At 38.0% G+C, this 19,546-nt stretch overlaps 2 protein-coding genes across 5 annotated transcripts; one reads left to right on the plus strand and one right to left on the minus strand.

Annotated features, from left to right (window-relative positions):
* On the plus strand, positions 1-17,140 carry LOC104896147 (putative pentatricopeptide repeat-containing protein At1g13630). Of its 4 annotated transcripts, XM_010682854.4 has the most exons (7): positions 1-721; positions 3,770-5,834; positions 7,206-7,311; positions 7,429-7,536; positions 9,093-9,179; positions 9,691-9,842; positions 16,806-17,140. In XM_010682854.4, exons 1-2 carry the CDS (start codon positions 286-288, stop codon positions 5,752-5,754), a joined length of 2,421 nt encoding a protein of 806 aa, XP_010681156.2. In that variant the 5' UTR covers positions 1-285; the 3' UTR covers positions 5,755-5,834; positions 7,206-7,311; positions 7,429-7,536; positions 9,093-9,179; positions 9,691-9,842; positions 16,806-17,140. The 4 variants fall into 4 exon arrangements, with proteins under 4 accessions (XP_010681156.2, XP_010681155.2, XP_057251869.1 ...); XM_010682853.4 differs by lacking the exon at positions 9,691-9,842; XM_057395886.1 differs by lacking the exons at positions 9,093-9,179; positions 9,691-9,842; positions 16,806-17,140 and adding an exon at positions 8,228-9,032.
* LOC104896148 (UDP-glycosyltransferase 89A2) lies at positions 17,087-19,248 on the minus strand. Its single transcript, XM_010682856.4, has one exon. The coding sequence runs from the start codon at positions 18,885-18,887 to the stop codon at positions 17,484-17,486; it is 1,404 nt and encodes a 467-aa protein (XP_010681158.2). The 5' UTR covers positions 18,888-19,248; the 3' UTR covers positions 17,087-17,483.
* Between the last annotated feature and the right edge of the window lie 298 nt (positions 19,249-19,546).

The raw sequence follows: 19,546 nt of genomic DNA on the forward strand, positions 1-19,546 counted from the left end.
GCGATCCAACGCGTATGCCTTCTAAGTTTACTTATTGGCCACATAATATGATTGATCCCGTGACGTGATGGAAGCTTTGAAATTGCCGGGAAGATAACGGCTCCCTTAAACCCTAAACCCTAAACCCTAAATCCTAAATCCAAATCCCTCGATGCCCTTCCCTCTTTCTCTCTCTTCCGCCACCACCGGAACCTCCATTTTTGGACTATTTCACCAATCTCGCCTCCCCTTAAAACCACTAATATCTTCTCTGAGCCATAAAAAACTCACAGATTTTCAATTTCCATGCTTTATCGTCATCTCCTGTGGAGATTTCGCCGCCTTCCTCTTCTTCTCTCTAATTCTTTCACTTCCACTTCTGCCGCCGTAATTTCCTATGAACCTATCTCCACTACCTCCGAAACCCTAATCACTATCCACAACGATGCAGTCTCTGAAATTATTCACGGTTTAAGGAATTTAGGGCTTCATCGATTTCTTTCTGGCGATCATTTTAAGGTGATAATCAGTTCCGGTTTGGATGCGGATACTGTTGATCAAGTTATTGACAGATTGAGAGTCGAAAAACCGGAATCTGCTGTGAGTTTTTATTGGTTTTTGAGGAGTGATTATGGGTTTCGGCATTCGAGGAAATGTGGGTTTGTTGTGGCTCATATTTTGGCAGGGTTGTGGCGAGTTAAGCAGTTACAGGAGCTTATGAAGGAAATCGTAGTTGAAGAAGGTGAGTGTTTAATAATTAGTTGTAGTGTTTGGTTGGTTTGGGTTATCTGATGTTTTTGCAAGGATGTTATGTTGGAGAAGTAAATGAGAATGTGGTGTTGTTTTTGCATAGTAATTAAACTGTGGTTGGTTTATTTATATCAAAGATGCTTTTTGCAATATACAGTTTTTGAACAATACAAGTAGTTATTAGCTGAAAAAAAGCTGTTCTAAAATGCTGATCTTGAATTGGGTGATCAAGTCATTTTTTTGAAGCAGAGTTTTAATTGGGTCACAAATTGATCTTGATTTATGCTTCCTGAGTTAAAAGTTTGAATTGTGTTGACAATTATGTTGTTGATGATAATACTAGTACTTATTTTGTGAAGAAGAGGGAGGGGGTGGAGAAAAAGATTTTATCCACCATTGGAAAGTGAGAGATTATTGAAAAGTTAATAATTGAGGACTCAAATTAAAGCTTTTAGTCAATTGTTGCTTGAAGATTATCTTGAAGACGGTTTTTGTTACGATAAGTTAACCTTAGAAAGTTTTAGAAGTATTAGGTTCAGGATCATTAAGATAATTTGCTCTTAGTTAAAAAATACGGTTTTTTCACCAAGTACCCGAGAGTTTTCAAAAAATTACCTGGTACCCTCCAAGTTTTCAAAATACACAGGGTATCTCTAAGTTTCAAACTAATACACCCAGATACCCTTAATGACTGAAGGTGTTAACCGCCGTTAGTCTTAAACCTCATTAAACCTAGTTACCTACCTAATTAAATCTAACCCTAACCCCTAATTTTAAACCTTAATCCTAACCCCTAATTTCAAACCCTAACCCTAACCCCACTACCACCCAACCACCACCCCCTCCCCTTCACCCACCCACCCTAACCCATGCAGCCCCAAGCCCCACCGCAACCACCACCCCCACCGCAGCCCCCACCCCCACCCGCCCCCCACTCTCCCTCCCCCACCCTTGTAACCTTGCCAGCCCCTCCCCGCCATTCGATTTCTCCCCCCACCACCTCTAACCCACCCCACCACCCCACCATCACTGTGCGCACCACCTCTGCAGCGCCCAGCCGTCTATCAACCCTCTTTCCTTCGCTCTCTTCTCGGTACGATTCTCCTCCCTGTTTGCTTCGAACTGCGGTAGCCCAGCCTGCTCGCCTCTGTCGGTGGTCCGTTGCCCTGTTTACTTCGAACTGCTGGGCGTCACATTTCTTCCCTAAAATCAAATGGGTTGGGGGAGGGGGCGTCACGGGGTGGGGAGGGGGGCGTTGCGGGGGTGGGGAGGGGGGCTGCGGGAGGTGGGGGATGGGGTCAAGGGTGGTGGGAGAGGTGGTTAGGGTTTGGTTTAGGGTTATTGTTAGGGTTAGGGCTCAAGGTTAGGGCTCAGGGTTAGGGTTAGTGGTTATTTAGGTTGAAATTTAGAAAATTAGGGTTGCTAACGTCTCTAGTCATTAAGGGCATCTGAGTGTATTGGTTTGAAACTTAGGGGTACCCCGTGTATTTTGAAAACTTGGGGGGTACTAGGTGAATTGTTTGAAAACTCGAGGTTACTTGGTTAAAAAACCGTAAAAAATGTCTAAGTTTATTTCTTATCTCTTTCAATGTTTACCTCTCAGTGGCTCCTAAGTTCAGAATTACAATTATATTGAGTTGATATATATATATATATAAGAAAATTAATCCATTACGTTTAGTTAGCCGATATGGGGTAGATTTTCATTGCATTATCTATTATCGGTTTTGACTAAAATGTAGCATAGCATACGTTGTGCAGTTGCACTCTTTTCACCTTAACAAGTTTTGCTTCCTTTATATTCAGTCTAGTTTACGAATAATTTATTAAGTTTAGTTCAGTTCAAGCTTCAGGTGATAAATTAAGTATATTTCTGTTCAATTGAAAGCTAACAAGGCTATGTTCTTTTCACCTTAAAGGATGCTTATTTCAGGAAACTAAGTTCGCAAGTTCAGAAGAATTCCAGTAAGGTTTAGTCTTCTTCAATATACAACTACTTAAGTTGGAATAAGCATAGATAAGCTAAGGCAAGCTCCAAGCTTCCAATAATTTCAGATGAGTCAATTTCAAGCAAAAAACAAACTCTCAAGTCATAAGCAACATACAACTCAGTTCACTTAACTTGTGGGCTACTTATTTAGTTTAAGTTTAAGGCTAATAAGTTCAATATAGGTTTGATCAAGGATAATGAGTGTAATTCAGCTCAGTTAATACACCCATAAAGTTTGTTTATTGTAGGGGGTGCAAGCTGTATTACTCGGTTCATTTGACCATATTTGTGGATCCGCGTCATTCTGACATGGGTTTGGACATTTGAGACTTTATATAGGACAATTTTTTTCATTAACATGGTTGAGTCTGCCACGGCCACTCATGCATGGGATGTGACTGATACATGTAATTGTGTCAAAGTATCCTGAAATGCATAGGATGTGACTGATACATGTAAATGTGTCAAAGTATCATGAATTTTAGATGAAAAAAGCCAAATGTCAAAGGTAATGAAATGAAGAAAAGATCTGTGTACTTTTGGTGGAGCTTAAAGGATTACAGTTAATCCATTTTAAAGTGACAATGTAAGATGTCTCTTGTACCTTCCCAGTACTTCAGTTTTAGTTTATCCTTTCTATTTATTAACAAAATGTCCTCTGGGCAGTCACATAGATAACATTTGTCAAAGTGTTCTCTCATTCCACTGCATAGGCAGGAGTTTCAGAAGCAGCATGTATAGATATTGAATGTTAAAGTAATTAGATTATAGTTTGAAGAGACATATGAATATGTCAGTGTTGTTACCTTCACATCAAGCTACTGGTCCTACTACATCAACTAAGCCATCAACTTCATGTCTTCATCAGTATCCAACCACAGCTCCTAATACGTTGTAGCATGTAAATGTACATTTATAGTATGTTGTCATTGTTCTAGTTTCAAATAATCTATCTGCTTATGATGTTTCTTTGTGCTGTTATTATTTGCTTAGAATAGGGCAATATCAGTCTAACTTTACTGTTTATGGGTCATTTGTGTGTGTAATTAGGATCAGGTTCTGCGCCTTTTCTTTGTGATATCCTGGATAACAGCTTCAGGGAATGGAACTCAACTTGTCTGGTCTGGGATATGGTGGCATTTTGTTATTCAAGATGTGAGATGCTGCAGGATGCCCTTGTTGTTTTGGCAAAGATGAAGACTCTAAATTTGCAACCATCAATTTACACCTATAATAGTTTGTTGCAAAAGTTGAGAGACACTGATATTATATGGGATGTGTATGATGAAATTAAAGCCAGAGATATCCCACAGAGCAGATATACCAATCCTATTTTTATAGATGGCCTATGTAGGCAGTCAATGCTCCATGAAGCAGTAAAATTTTGGCAGGAGACTGAAGGAAAGGATAGTGGGGTGTCCATTGTTTCATTCAACACCCTTATGTCTGGTTTTTGCAGAATGGGCCTTGTTCATGTTGCAAAGTCTTTCTTTTGTATGATGCTCAAGTGTGGGATTCTCCCTGATGTATACAGCTACAATATCCTCATTGACGGATTATGTATGGCTGGAGGTGTAGATGAAGCTTTGGTGTTTACAGAAAACATGGAGAAGAATGGTATTGAACCTGATATTGTAACTTACAACACTCTTCTCAAAGGCTTTAATCTACTTGGTTTGGTAGGTGGAATTCAGCAGATCATTTGGAGAATGACGAGCAAGGGTCTAAAACCTGATTCTTATACCCATAAGGTATTGCTTTGTGGATACTCCCGGGGTGGAAACTTGGACGAAGCATTTAGGCTGCTACAAAAGATGATTCCTCAGGGTGTTCCACCAAGCATTATTCCCTACAGTATCGTGCTTGATAATCTGTGTAAGATGGGGCAAGTTGAAAAGGCAATCAAATTGCTTGATGAGATGGAAAGCCTAGGACTAAAACCAGACATGGTTGTTTATTCTATCCTTATACATGGCTTTTGCAAGATAGGGGAAGTGAATAAAGCTATACAGCTCTGCAGTGAAATGTATGCGAGAAGAATCTTCCCCAGTTTAGTCTCTTATGGAACAATTCTCTCTGGCCTATGTGATAAGGGGATGATGCCAGAGGCGAGAATGTACTTTGATGCCTTGGCAAAATGTGATTTATCTTTCGATGTTTCTTTGTATAATATAATGATTGATGGATATGTGAAGTATGGTAATAATCGAGATGCTGTACAGTTATACATGCAGTTGTTAGAGAAGGGGATTAAGCCAAGCGTAATAACATTTAATTCATTGATACATGGGTTCTGTAGAAGCAGAAACCTTGTCATGGCTAGAAAGTGGTTTGAGACGATTAGGGTGCATGGACTTTTACCAAATGCTGTAACTTATACCACTCTTATGGATGGGTACTGTAAATTTGGAAATACAGCTGTCATGCTTGAGTTGCTTCAGGAGATGATGACTGAAAATTTGAATCCAACACATGTCACATATACTGTCTTAATCAAAGGTCTCTGCAACCAGAGGAGGTGGCAGGAATCTCTACAAGTGGTTGCCAAAATGTATATTTTCGGTCTTAATCCTGATCAAATCACTTACAATACCATTATTCAGTGTCTCTGCAGAGATGGAAGCTTGGAAGGAGCATTTGGCCTACATAATGAGATGCTAAAGGAAAATCTTCAACCTAGTTCTGCCACTTATAATATTCTCCTGAATGGCCTATGCTTATATGGTGATTTAAAGGCTGCAGATAGACTAATGAATTTTCTTCAAAATCAGCAGATTGGTCTGACAAAAGTTGCTTACACTACGTTGATAAAAGCACATTGTGTCAAGGGAGATACATCTGCAGCTGTTTTACTTTTTCATTGCATGCTGCAGAAGGATTATCAAGTTTCCATCAAAGATTTTACTGCTTTCATAAATAGATTGTGCAAGAGAGGTTTCCTCACTGAAGCAAAACTATTTTTCTGTGTAATGTTGTCAAATGGCATTTTACCTGATAAGAAACTTCATGATGTGCTGGTTGAGGCCTTTCTTTAATATGCTCTATGAGAAGCAATGTCTTGTTCTCTACTTTCTCTGAGATCACTGAGATAATGTTCGCAAGGAGATCATGTCAGGTATACATTTAGAACTTATACTTTATGTTTCAGGTTTCTAGTTCTATTATAATATGCATGATTGACAATTGTTTAATGCAATAGTTGTTGCCAGCATGCTTCTGTCCTATTCACTTTTCTGTCCTTGAGAGTAGATGGTTGTGTGCTATCTTCTACATGTGGGGTTCCTTATCTAACGTGGGAAGTCTTTGCAAAGATGTTGACTTTGATCAAAAGATCTTCTATTGAATTATGGGGTTGAATTCTGATATACGGACCACATATGCCTTTTGTTGGATAATTTGGTAGAATATCGTTTCCATTGGTGGCAAGGAAAAACACATTTAACTACCCAACTGTTTCTCGAAGCCAAATGCCTTTTTTTTTTTTGAAGTGAAACCAAAAGCCTCTATAGCCTGAGATTTATAAGTTGAGTTTTAATTTTTTTATGCGGTGTTTGGCTAGCCCTGTGATTTACTCTGGAGAAGTAATAGTTTCTTGGAACCGTTTGTTGTATCCATTGGTGGCAAGGAATAATACTTTCAACTACTGAACTGTTATTCTAAACCAAAAGCCTCTATAACCTGGCATTTAGAGTTTTAATTTTGTTTTTTAACAGTGTTTGGTTAGCCCTGTTGTGATTTGCTCTTGAGAAGTAATAGTTTCCTGGAAGCGTCTTTTGTAAAATGTTCATTTATACAAACTTCAATGCCATAAACCATTTTTTTGTACATCTTCATTGACATTTCTTAGCTTATACCAGATTCTGTATGTGGAAGTCCAATTGTTACGTATACTAGCTTCTGTATATGGAATGCCAATTGTTATAATACTGATACTCAATAGGCAGAGAACACACACTTTAACTTTCATTAAACAACGCATTAGTTTATTCTCCTTGTAATGTTTTTTGGAGAGTTTCCTTTGGATTTCATCTTTCACAAACTTCACCGTATAGAGGTCACTTGTCTACTTCTGGCTACTTATTTATATTTTAATCACGGTCTCTCAAGTCTAGTTCGTCTTTGTCGTATATATCTTATATACCTTTGAATTTGCCTGTTGAACAACTTCTTTTACCTTAACTTTATTGTCCTTATATTTCTAAAATTTTCTCCATCCCTACATTTTCCCAAGGCCATGTGATTGCTAAAGAAAAAATGGCTTTTTGTCAAGGTATTCATAGTTTGTCTATGCTCCCTCCTGCCCTTCAAATCTTCTGTCTTCAATTTAAGGAATGTTGGAGAAAACGTGGCCTTTCCAAATTAAATGGAAAATGTCGTGACAATATATAAGAATCATCAGTATTTAATATCATCAAAGACAATCTTATGACCTTGTGAACTTTGAGATTTGAGAGTCAGTTTAATTCCTTGCTTAATCATTTTGCAGGAACAGAAGTTGTTTCTGTAAGACTGATAGTAATCAAGATAGGAACGAAAAAGGGTGCTACGAGAGCTGCGGAACAGTAAATGGTGTTCTGGACTCCTTGTTAAGAGTAAGCTTCTGGTTGTTTCCAGGACCAGATCCTGCAAGAATTTGTATATATGGCTATACTTTGTGATAGTGATTGTGTATAGTACTGTGGTTGCTGAATACGCTTCATGGTTTTCAGGCTATTATCTACAGTTGCGACAATTATGACAATGTCCAGTATGATGCCATGGTTACTGGGCACTGAAAGTGGTCAGGATGTACCATGACAAGCAGAAAGGCAAAACAGGTAAGTGGATGTTTATCTACCTTATCATTACAACCATTTGACTTAGTTAGTCATGTTGTAATATTATCTTTCTAGGATCTCCATAATTTGGCTGCTTGATGACACAATGATCTTCGAGCAGTGATAGTTGCATGACAGCTGTTTTGAACACCTAAAATAAGATGATATGATGGCTTTTAAATGTAGACTGATGTCAACTATATGAGACTTGTTAAGGAGCATTATTGTCTTTATAAGAATTCAAGCATAAGATTAAGTCCTTTGTTTCTCTTCAGGACATAGGATACACTTGATGAGTTGAAAGAATTCACTATGGCAAATATATCAACTTATAATTCAGATCCTATTGAATGTCAAAATATGCAAGTTCAAATTCTGAAACTGCTTTCTGTGCTTCCATTCCCCACGAATGTATATCATTGGAGCTGAGTGATGAGTTGTGGAACAAACAAGGCCACCTAAAATTCTGGACCTCATGTTTCCTCTGCAATTGAACTTATTGAACTGCACTCTGTTTCAATGATTTAGAAAGAGTTGCCTTGCAGGTCACTGTCTCTCGTAAATGTGTCTTCTCGTGCATGAATATTTATGCTTCGATTTTAAAGCATGAAAGAAAAGCATAATTGCTGCCTGACGTGCTGATAATTTTGCTTGCTCTTGGATGTATCACTGACATTCTGCAACACTCTAGTTTTTCCTTTTGCAGTCACACAGAGATAGACCTTTAGCATCATTGGCTGTTTCCTAGATCTAAATCTCATCTAATAAATTGTCTTTAGAGAAAGCTGACAACATGCAATTGTTTGGGCTAATCAGAATTTTTGATGACGTGCAATGTTTAAGGTGGGGGAGATTTGCTACTTAAATTTGCTTTACAATAAATATGCTAAATATTGTACTGCTCCAAGGAATTAAAAAGTGACCCTTGACATGTGGACATGAGCAATAATTGTATCTCACGTAGTGGATACTGGTTGGACAAAATAAAAACTGCTAAAACATTCACGATTTGCACATTTCAGTAGAATTGCAATTCTGTATCCCCCCCCCCCCATATAGTGCTTCTCTTTTCATAGTTCCACCTTTCACGCGTAAGACATGCTTCTTAATCCTCTTGCCTCTCTAAAACCATCAAACCCGTATCAAATTAGAAGAAACCTCAAGCTAAATTGAGGTTTGCAATTAACTTGGGTAGTTCTTAAAGGAACTGAAAATTTATTAGAGCTTACTAATCAGAGCTTATAAAACTTATTTGAATTAAATCATAACTTACTCTAACTTATAAATTAACTTGGGTGAATTAACTCATAACTTACTATAAGTTATAAATTAACTTGGGTAGTTCTTAAAGGAACTGAATTAATCTGAATTTATTGGAATTTACTAGAACTTGTCTAGGATCTTTTTCCTTAGATGTATATTTTTAAAGGTCAGAAGAATGTAGCCTAGCTTGATATATGCCTCTTTATATCAAATTATATACTTATGTGTTATGAATGAGAAGAATCTTAAGTTTAAGAGTATGTGTTTCTGATCTGTAATCCTGGAACTTTCAGATTTCAAGGAAGTGGTTGGTAATCTCTCCTTGGAACAAGCAGTCCCATGAGAACAATAGTCATCTGATCTTCTGACTGAAGTCACAGGTAACAGTTACAAATGTCCTTATAGTATATGATTTAAGTTTCTTTGGGGACAAACGTGTTGAACAAATACAACTTCTGGCATCATCATATCCCCAATAGTATTTTGTTGTCAAAATGATATTAATTTGCTCCGTAGAAAACTGTATGCACCGGTCGCAAACAAAATACTCAGGTTTTTAACAGTTAACATGAAATGTATATCCTGTCCTAGTTATCTACTCTAATTGATTACAACATGGTTATTTTTACCCAGAGGTTTCTGTTCCTTACTAGACCAGCTATTTATGCTTGTTGATTGGTAATTATGGTATCTGCTACTACACGAATCCCGTAGGCTCCTTGCTGTTTTCCAACAATTGTAAACAAATATCCGTTTAGGTTGCCTCTCTAATATTTTGGGAGTGAAATCAGCAAAAAATTATTTCTAACTATAGGGTGTTGGACTGTTGGTGTGTCGTGAAAGTTCGGTTGCCACTATAATTTCAACTTCACTTTGTTCAACTTTTTGCAGGTAAACTAGTGCCCCAGGGGAATACTCCCTCAACAATAAAATCTAATATAAAGAAGCAAGGAACGTACATGTCAAGAAAATCAACAAATAAGTAGTAGTATATATCAATATGAGAGTAAAGGAAGGGATCAACAAGCTCATACCATGTGAAGGTTTTAGTAACTCAATATTATCATTGATTTACAACTTCTTATAAAGGCTTTACAAGAGTATGACAGAGAGCCAAATAAAAGAACTTTACGTAAAAAGAGAACTATGCCTAACTATATCACTACTTAATAACAAACAATATCCTATCAACCAACTATTACTGATAAATAACCAATGATACACAAATATGATATTCATGAAAATGCTAACTTGGTCAACTATTCTTATTCTGCACTTTAGGCCCAATGTTGGAGCTTCCATTACTGGTGAAAAAACATTCATGAAAAAAATTCCATGTGTTAGGCGCTAAACCATCTGAGTGCACCCCATACGGTTTTTGAGTTTCGAATGCGCGCCTGATCCTTCTCACGCTCACAAATGACAAATCTTTCAACTGACTTTAATGGGAACAAGGCCTGTGCTCTACACTTTCCTGTGGGCCTGTGGCACGGTTACTTTTTCATATGATACAAATGCTTCCCTTTCGAAGCACATTCGGGGTTGGAAACATACCTTGAATCCTTCGAATTTTCTGGAAACCCTCCTTGACAATCTCCAAGTCGGAACTACCTTCCTTATTGGTGTTTCATCGGCCACTATTTCAAAGGGTTGGGGATGTGCAGTGTCTAACATCCTTTACTCTTTAATCATTCAACTTACGCCACTTCAGTAAAACTAATAGCAGAGAATGATACGATGGACATTATTCATGTGGGACTTTTAGGGTGCATCTGACAAGGACATTATCTGGTTAGGGAGAGAGAAAATGTGCAAAGAGATATAATGTTACTGCCTTTTCTGATTAGTTAGAGTCTTGGAGGAGTTGATTCATCTGGTTACGGAGAGAATATGTTCAAAGATATAGAATGGTACTGCTTTTGCTTGTTATTTAAACCTGAGGAATGCTTTGAGTGTCCAACTATGACAATTATATGCTGAAAGGGCCTGATATGCCCACTATTTTTTATTTGGCAATTTAAAGTTGTTATTGAAAACCAAAAAATATTGGTGATTGAAGTACAACCTAGGCAAACAACATTAGAGGCCACAGAAGGCCTACAACAACAAAAGAGAAAGCAATGGAAGGACCCTACCTAAGTAGGAGGCAGAAACAAACAATTAACTACTGAAAGAGAAGACTTCTTTGCTTCTCATTGCAGTTACAAGCTGTATATGATTTCTCTTACAAGTGATTGAACAGGAAGACTGCCGCTATCGAAAAGTTTCCTGTTTCATTGCTTCCAGATGTCATACACAGTTTCAGTGAACAGAATCACAAGAACTTGCTCATCGGGCTTCTTACTCTTTGGTTTATCAATCACATATTTGCTTTCTTCCTCAAAACAGGAAGGGGTGTGACTCACTCTGACCTGATGCAGCACCTTAGCCCACACTTCAGAAGAGTAACAACATTGAAAGAAAAGATGTTGCACAGAGTCAATTACATTAGAGCAAAGGCAAGATTGTAACCTGGGATCCATCTGCTAACTTTATCACAAGTAGCCAGTGTGTTTTGAAGAGCAAGCCACATAATGAATTTACCTTTTGGACTTGCATGATTATTACAAATTAATCTTCTCCAATCAACCTTCTGAAAACTGGCTTGAAGAAGCCTATAGGCTTTTTTTATGCTCATTATGAGTGACAAACTCCCATCTACCAATCTCATGAATCAATTCCCTAGATCTGACAATCTTCCTTAGTACTCCATCCGTTTCCTAAAGATCTTCCCTCTTTCCGTTTAAGTGCGTTTTCAAAAGATCTTCCCTCTTTTACTTTATTCCTTATTTGGAATATTTTTTCTCGTTTTTACCCTCTCATGTTCCTATCATATGGCCCACCATTACATTATTAATTCAATTTTACTCCCTTTCTCTCTCTTACTTTAACCTCTTTTTATTTGTTTATTTATCTTAACCCTTTCTCTCTCCTACTTTACCCATCCCACACCCCGCACAAATTAATTCTCATTGGTATCTGTATTAATAGTAACAAGGAAGATCTTTAGGAAACGGAGGTAGTATCCAAGAAATGTTGCTACTTATAACAACATTATAAATATTAGCTCTTCTCATATAGTATGCATTGATCCACTACACCTCGAGTTTATCTGCTTTAAAAGATATAGCGCACAACAGTTTAAGCATAGCATTCCGTCCCCCTGCCACCTTAGGATGAAAGAAGGTATGCCAAGCCACAAGAGATCTTTTGGACTCTAGTGTTTTTCCTGTCCATAAAAACCTTCTACATACCATCTCAACTGCTTTGATAAGCTTCTTAGGCATAGGAAAGATATGGGCCTAGTAGTTCTGCATGCTGCTAAGGATACTTCTAATTAATTGAAGTCTACCACCATAACTGAGAGACTTAGCCATCCAAGTCTGAGCTCTAGCAGTAATTTTATCAACCAAGATCTTACACTTACACTTGCACCGTGAGAAGTTCCACCGTGAGAAGTTCAATTTCCTAGATGCTGAAGGCACTCCAAGATACTTGAAAGGCAAGGTTCCCACTAGAAGAGAAACAACAATAAATTTCATTAGCTTCGTGAGTAGAAACTTCAACAAAGTAGATACAACTCTTTTCAACACTAGCTTCTAACCCAAAAGCCGAAGAAAATTTTCAGAAAGCATCCATGATCTTAGTCATTGAGCTATGATCAACCCTTGCAAAGAGCAAAAGATCATTAGCAAACATGAGATGAGTGAGGGCAATTCTCTCACATTTTGGGTGGAAGTTGAAATTAGGGTTTTCCTTCAAAGCACCCGGAAATCTACTCAAATATTCCATGCTTAAGGCAAAGAGAGAAGGAGATAGAGGGTCTCCTTGTCTGAGCCCTTTGAAATGGTTTAGAAGGTAAACCATTTAGCTGCATTGAATAGGAGACACTTCTCACACAAGCCATGATCCACTCAACCCATTGGTTAGGAAACCCAACTCTAACATCATAGCTTCAAGGAAGGACCACTTAACTGAGTCATAAGCCTTCTCTATATTCACTTTAATCACACATCTAGGAGACACATGGGCCCTAGAGTATCCCCTAATCAATTAAGTTGCAAGAATAATGTTATCTCTAATGAATCTTTCTAGGATGAAACTTGGGAAGGGCTAACCACTTCATGAATCACTTCACCAAGCCTATTAGTAAGAGCCTTAGCTATAATTTTGTATAACATAGTGCAACATGCTATAAGTTTGAAATCTTTTGCATGTAAGGCTTGGTCTACTTTAGGGATTAGAGTAAGCAGGGTAATATTCATGGGCCTATGCATAAAGGCTTGTGAAAGAATTCTAACACTGCTTGATAAACATCATGCTTAATGACATTCCAAGTCTTCTTGAAGAATAAAGCATTGAACCAATCAACCCGTGTCGCTTTATTATCATCAATCTTGCCTAAGGCAATATCAATTTCATCATGATGTGAAGCTGCTTGGATAAAAAATCTTCTAGCCTCAATGTTCAAAGTTCTACCAGATCAATAGAAGGTAAGGTGTTGGCACATGTACCAAGTAGCTTTTTATTGAAGCTCACCATCTCATGCTGGATCTCATCAGGAGGAGTAATGATTTCACCCTGGTCATTCTGAAGCAAATTGATATTGTTCTTTGCTTTTTGAATCTTTACAGTTGTAAAGAAAAATGTGGAGTTAGAATCTCCCATAGAGAGCCAATTTATTCTGGATTTTGGATTTTTGATGCAGAATACTTTCTTCAACATGTGATGTGACCAGTAGATACTGCACGTCTTCACAAACATTTATATTGTGATCTTGCTGAACCAGTTTTAACTGATCTCTAAACTCTTCTACCTTCTTGTGAGCCTTGGAGTAGTGATGAGAGTGAAGAGTTTTAATTGCCATTTTAACTTGCTTCAAATTCTCCTATACTTGTTTCAGCTTATGCCTCGCATTACAAGTCCTCCAAGTCCCCTAAATTGTGGGGATGAATCTATCATCAGCAACAATGATATTAAGGAACTTAAAATGCGTACTAATTAGTTGTTCGTGCTGGCAGAATCTAACCACCAAAGGAGTGTGGTTACAAATACCTCCTCGGAGATAATTAATCATGATGTCAAGGTAGAGGTGTAGCATTGCCTCATTAATGAACCCTTTGTCAATCCTACTTAAAATCCTCCTATTACTAGCTCTTATTGTTCCAAGAGAAAAACAAACCGCTACTGGGTGCTTCAATAAGAGACTCAAGAAATGTAGCAAAATCCTGGATTTCTGCTTCACTTACATCCACTCTATTTATTATGTCTGCAAGAACATTGAAATCACTAATGACGATGATAAGACCAGAATAAGAAGCTTTGATATGCAATAGCTCCCTCCATAACTCTCTTCAATCACTTATGGTATGTAGTCTATATACTGCAACTACTATGAACATAGAGGTTCCCACTGTATTGTAGGGTCATACATTGTTCTATAGTCTCCAACAATATAGATTTAACCTCATCACGTCTCCATCCAAACCAAATTCTCCCTCTTGGAGAGAATCATAAGTACTATTCCAACTCCAATGATTACGAGACGTTTTTCCGAATGTTTTCCACTTTAGTTCTTCTCACTCTGGCTTCAAACAAAGCACAACAAACAGTATTATGTTTATAATAAAATCCGTGACTTCCTTAATTTTAATAGGATCATAAGACCCCTAACATTCCAAGCTACAAGGATCATTATGATAAATAGGGATTTGGTCTTCCTGAGTCATCTCCACTATTAAAAGTAACCACCCTAGCAGCCTCAAAAGCAACTTGTTTTCCTTTAGACTTCCTAGTCACAATTTTCCAAGGCTCTTCAATCTCTATAGTTTGCTGTGTATGAGTACTAACATGTGTTATATCCATGATAAGCTTTACTACCAAGGGAGGATCACCAGCTTAGATCTACATCCTTGGCAAGAACACCATCATCGAATATAGTGTTAGTCTCCTCCTTATCCTTAGCTTCACTATTATCAACTAAATCCAGAGTTTCAACTGGTTTCCCCCTGTGTGGATGGCCACCTTAGGCACCCATTTCTGAATAGGCTTAACCGGAGCCTTTCTTTTAACATCACAATTAGGCCCAATCATTTGGCAGGTTTTACGGAATGGTGGGAGCCACTCATACACCACTTTTTGAGCAAATTTTCTACCGCCAGGGTCTTCTGAGGGATAGCCTTTGTGACATCCATCTCAACAAGAATCCGGGAAAATGACACTCTTAGAACCTTAGTTGTACACTCATGTGCATAAATAGGGATTCCCAACACACTACCAATTCTACTTAAAGAGTTATCACTCCAGCAATTAAGAGGTAGATTTGGTAGTTTCACCTAAATAGGAACAACCTTAAGGACTTCTTTATGAAAATCAAACTTAGGTGTCCACAGTTTCACAATCATAGGTTTACCATAGAACAAATGAGGAACAGAATAATCCCTATCTTCTTTACACTTCATTTGTATAACAAAATAGCCTTCATCATGTTTAAACAAGGATGGATCATTCATGAGCCCCCAATGAGCTTTAATATAGGCACACATGGTTGTTATGGTAGGATTTTGACCTACTACATACATGATAATTGCATTTTCCCATGTTTCATTCAATTTTTCAACTTCGTTTTTGTCCAATTTTGCACTCAAATACCCATCAATAATAGTACGAGCAACAAACATTAACCCCATACCTTTATCTGAGATTCGATTGTGACTAGTAAACCCTTGCCATTTCTTGCTTTGAACTTCCCTCTTTATTTATCGTAGGCGACTTCTCTGGTTGGATCCCCATTTTTACTGTTTCATTGGCAGGAGCTTCCAAGCCTTTACTATTCTCTCCTCTTACCGTTGATTGAGGCCCAATAGACGAGCCTGGTCCCGACGAACCAGGTACTGGAGCTGCCGTCATCTTTTTCCGTCCCATATTACCGGAGGGGTGCACGGTAGCATTCACTTCTAACGTGCGCCACTAGAGGGTTTTGGGAGGGTTTTCAAAACCTATTTTTTAAGGACATATTCAAGATTTTTAAATGCCCACTATTTATTCAGTAGAAAAGTAGAAAACTAACGTGTAACTTAAGTATTGCAGCCATGATCTATGATGATACCTTATATATGGTGCCGGGTATTTTCTGTCCGTTTAATAGGAATTCCCTCTTGTACGGTAGAGACAAATGTTCATAAAGGGACATAAGGTTGATTTACTTAGCTGCATTGCATTGCCTTATTAGTCAAAGGAGTTGATATACACCAAAGTATCATGACATGATCAGATTGGCGCAGAGGTGATGGTGGGAGTTGATTGTTTCTGAATGCAAGTTATTTTGGTTCCATCCATCTATTAAAAGGGGTGAAGATAAAAGTTCCACATTTTAGGGAAGATACTAATATTTTTCCTAGTGTGTACAGTATTCTGAACAAAACTAGACCTATATTCTTGTTAACTGATATCTAATTTGTTTGATGAAATGAAGTTTGATTATGTAGAAAAGGCATGGAAGCCTCTGTTTCTCACTTTCATGTTGAGTTGAGGTCTAAAGTACGTGACTTCTATAAATGCAGTAATTCACCTGATCAAATATCGATCACTTGGGCTTGCTGTGTAGGATAAGTAATACTAGCTAGTATTGAATTGAACATCCAGGTGCTCCATGCTATTTAATTACTATTTCTTCAGCGCAGAAGCACAACGATCTCCACAAAAGCATGTAGGAGGTGCTGTTTTATGCAAAAATCAGAGATTACAATCCTTTAGTGATTCAGCTTTACTCAGATATAAATTTGCTGCTTAGTGTTCTGATTAAATCTACAACCAGGGAGTTCTGTATATTTGACTAGTGAAAAGACTTCTGAGTGTTGCAGGTTGATTATCCTTAGATAAATTTATCCTGATTTCACTGCATGTTCATGCGACCAAAGTGAATATGCGAGTTTGCTAATGAAAATTTATGTCATCGTTTCGCTCAGGAATGGAAGATATAAAATATCCATGTAAGCACTGTATATTTGGGATATGCACAGCAATCAGAGAGCTGCGTGGAATTCACAGCTTACATTACTAATGGATTCAGCTCCACTTGTAAGTGCATTTTTGAGATATGTCACTGACTTACTGTGAGCATAATAAGGCATATAGGAATTTAGACTATAGAACATAGTAGGTAGCTTCGTATTGAATGTGTGTATGTGAAGTATATACTCATACTAGATCTAAGATGGATTTACAATATCTGCTGACCTGCTTGTAATTACGAAGACAATTAAATTAGTCATACTTATTATATATGTATTTTTGAATGTCATCTGATTTATTTATTATAATAAAAGTATCACATTCAATAACAGATGGAACACTTTCTACTTAGGAACAAGTATAAAGAAATGGATTCTTCTGATTTTTTTTTGAATATTCATTTTCGAATGTCATCTGATTTATTTATTGTAATAAAAGTATCACATTCATCATCTTGACTGATTACATCACACCTTCTCGAGCAATTTCCAAGGCAGCTATTTTTGTAGACTTGTATCAGCTATTTTTGTAATTCTTATTATGAAGGCTCACGATTCTTCTTACCACTCGATGTTTGAATGGCTTCAACTTGATGACTGTTTAATAATTTCTAGAGAACATTTGTTCCTTTTCTAAGTTTTTGGTACTCTAATTAGGCTCAGTTCTTTGACCAACTCATCAAGGTTTGTTGATGAGCTTCCACCAGTTTTTACTTCCTGTAATGCCCTTTCTCTCATCGCCTTAGCCATTGCCTTCTGTGGTATATCTTGACCAAGTGACTCGTTGATGATCCGGGACAATTCATCGGTGTCAGGTACCGTGTTTTCTCCCTCACACAGCTTCACTGCCGACCCTGTGTACTCCACTAAAAGCTTAGTATTGACAAACTGATCAGCCTCCATTGGCCAAGTCAAAAGCATCACTCCAGCCATTATACTCTCAAGCAAAGAGTTCCACCCACAGTGACTCACAAACCCACCTACTGCTTTGTGGTTCAGTATCTCCACTTGTGGGGCCCAGCCCCTTAATACAACACCCCGATCAGAGATCCGCTCTTCAAACCCATCTGGGACCTGTTGACTGGAATCTGACTTGATCACCCATATGAACCGTGTCTTGCTTTGTTCCAAACCTAAAGCTAGAGCCCTAATTTGAGGTTCTGTTAACAGTTTTTGACTTCCAAAACAGACATACAGCACACTGCTATCAGGACATGTATCAAGCCAGTTGAGCACATCATATCTGGTATCCGGACCCGTGTGGTTGATCAAGCTTAATGGTCTGATGATGTATACACGTCCTTGATCCAATACCTTTTTCTGCAGATGATCCAAATACTCAGCTTCCAGAGCATCGAAAGAATTGTAGACGTATCCCCAACTCTTGGAATTTGCAAGCATACCCTCCTTAACAATCTCCCAGTCAGGATCACCCTCCCTGAATTTCCTAAATATAGAAGGAAGATGGTCCTGAATAAAGGAAGGGGACCTGGGAAGATCTGAAAACTTAACAGTATTTGATGTAGGAAGTTTATCCAAATGCAGCCACAGATGGGTTAGAATACAGGTTAAAAATGCCGAAACCGAGAAGAATGCGATTCTAGGTATGTTGAGCTGTGTTGCCCAAAGTTGGGTGCACCCAAGGAAGAAATCAGAAAGAATAACTTGAGGAGGAGAAGGGTGGGACTGGAACCACTGTATAACTTCTCCTTCCAGCCTGCTAAGAGCTGCAATGACATGGGCATTACCCGAATTTCCGATATCCTTCACATTCTCAAGACCTAAAGGAAGTTTAGGGTGTGGAGGGAAGGGCAAGACTAAGGTTTCAATGGAAGTTGGGTGAGTTGAGAGGAGTGATGTTAGGGCAGGGAGGTTTTTGGGGGTAACTAAGATGGTAATTTTAAGGCCTTGCAGAGCTAATTGGTGTGTGAGGTCTAAGAGTGCAGGCATGTGACCTTGAGCTGGGTATGGAAAGACTAATATATGGGTGGTGGAGGCGGCAGTGATGGTGGTATCATTTGTAGCAGTAGCAGCCATGCCTTTTGGGATTTGTGCTTGAGGTAGTACAATGTAGCTTTTTTTTTTCCATGTACATTTGTTTTGGCTAAGAGTTGTTATCTTCGTTTTTGACGATTCGGCATGACGACTTGAAACGTGGGCCCTTCGTGTTTAATGTAAGTTGTGTTTGATTTTTCAAAGATTTAACCATCGTCCATATTGCATATTACTTCTTGCCGTTGTTGTTACTCGTCACTTCGTTGTCGCAAAATCAAATGCTAGCAGGACTGTATGAGGTGGAAGTAAGCAGTACCGCAGTAGGTCCCTCTAATTATTTTTTTTTTTTTTGAAATTATACCATACGACCTCTCCAACGTGAAATAAGCGTTAAATTTTTTTTTTTTTTTTTTTTTTTTTTTTTTTTTTTTTTGACATCGGGAAAACGTACATTAATTAAAAAAGAAAGTACAGGCTAAAGCTAATACAACCAAACAGAAAACAAATTCTAAATGAGCCACATATGCTCTTACATACGCTACCAAACACAAACTAACTATTACATATCTGATCCAATTAAAGCTTGTCTCGAGCGATGATAGGTGGGGTTGGGTTGAATGTCTTGCTGAAGAAGACATGATATGAAAGGAAACCTGTTGATTGATGAAATTCAGACGATCTTCGAAAATAGACAGCCACGC

This window comes from Beta vulgaris, chromosome 6 (genome assembly GCF_026745355.1).
Source record: "Beta vulgaris subsp. vulgaris cultivar EL10 chromosome 6, EL10.2, whole genome shotgun sequence".
Classification (NCBI taxonomy): domain Eukaryota; kingdom Viridiplantae; phylum Streptophyta; class Magnoliopsida; order Caryophyllales; family Amaranthaceae; genus Beta; species Beta vulgaris.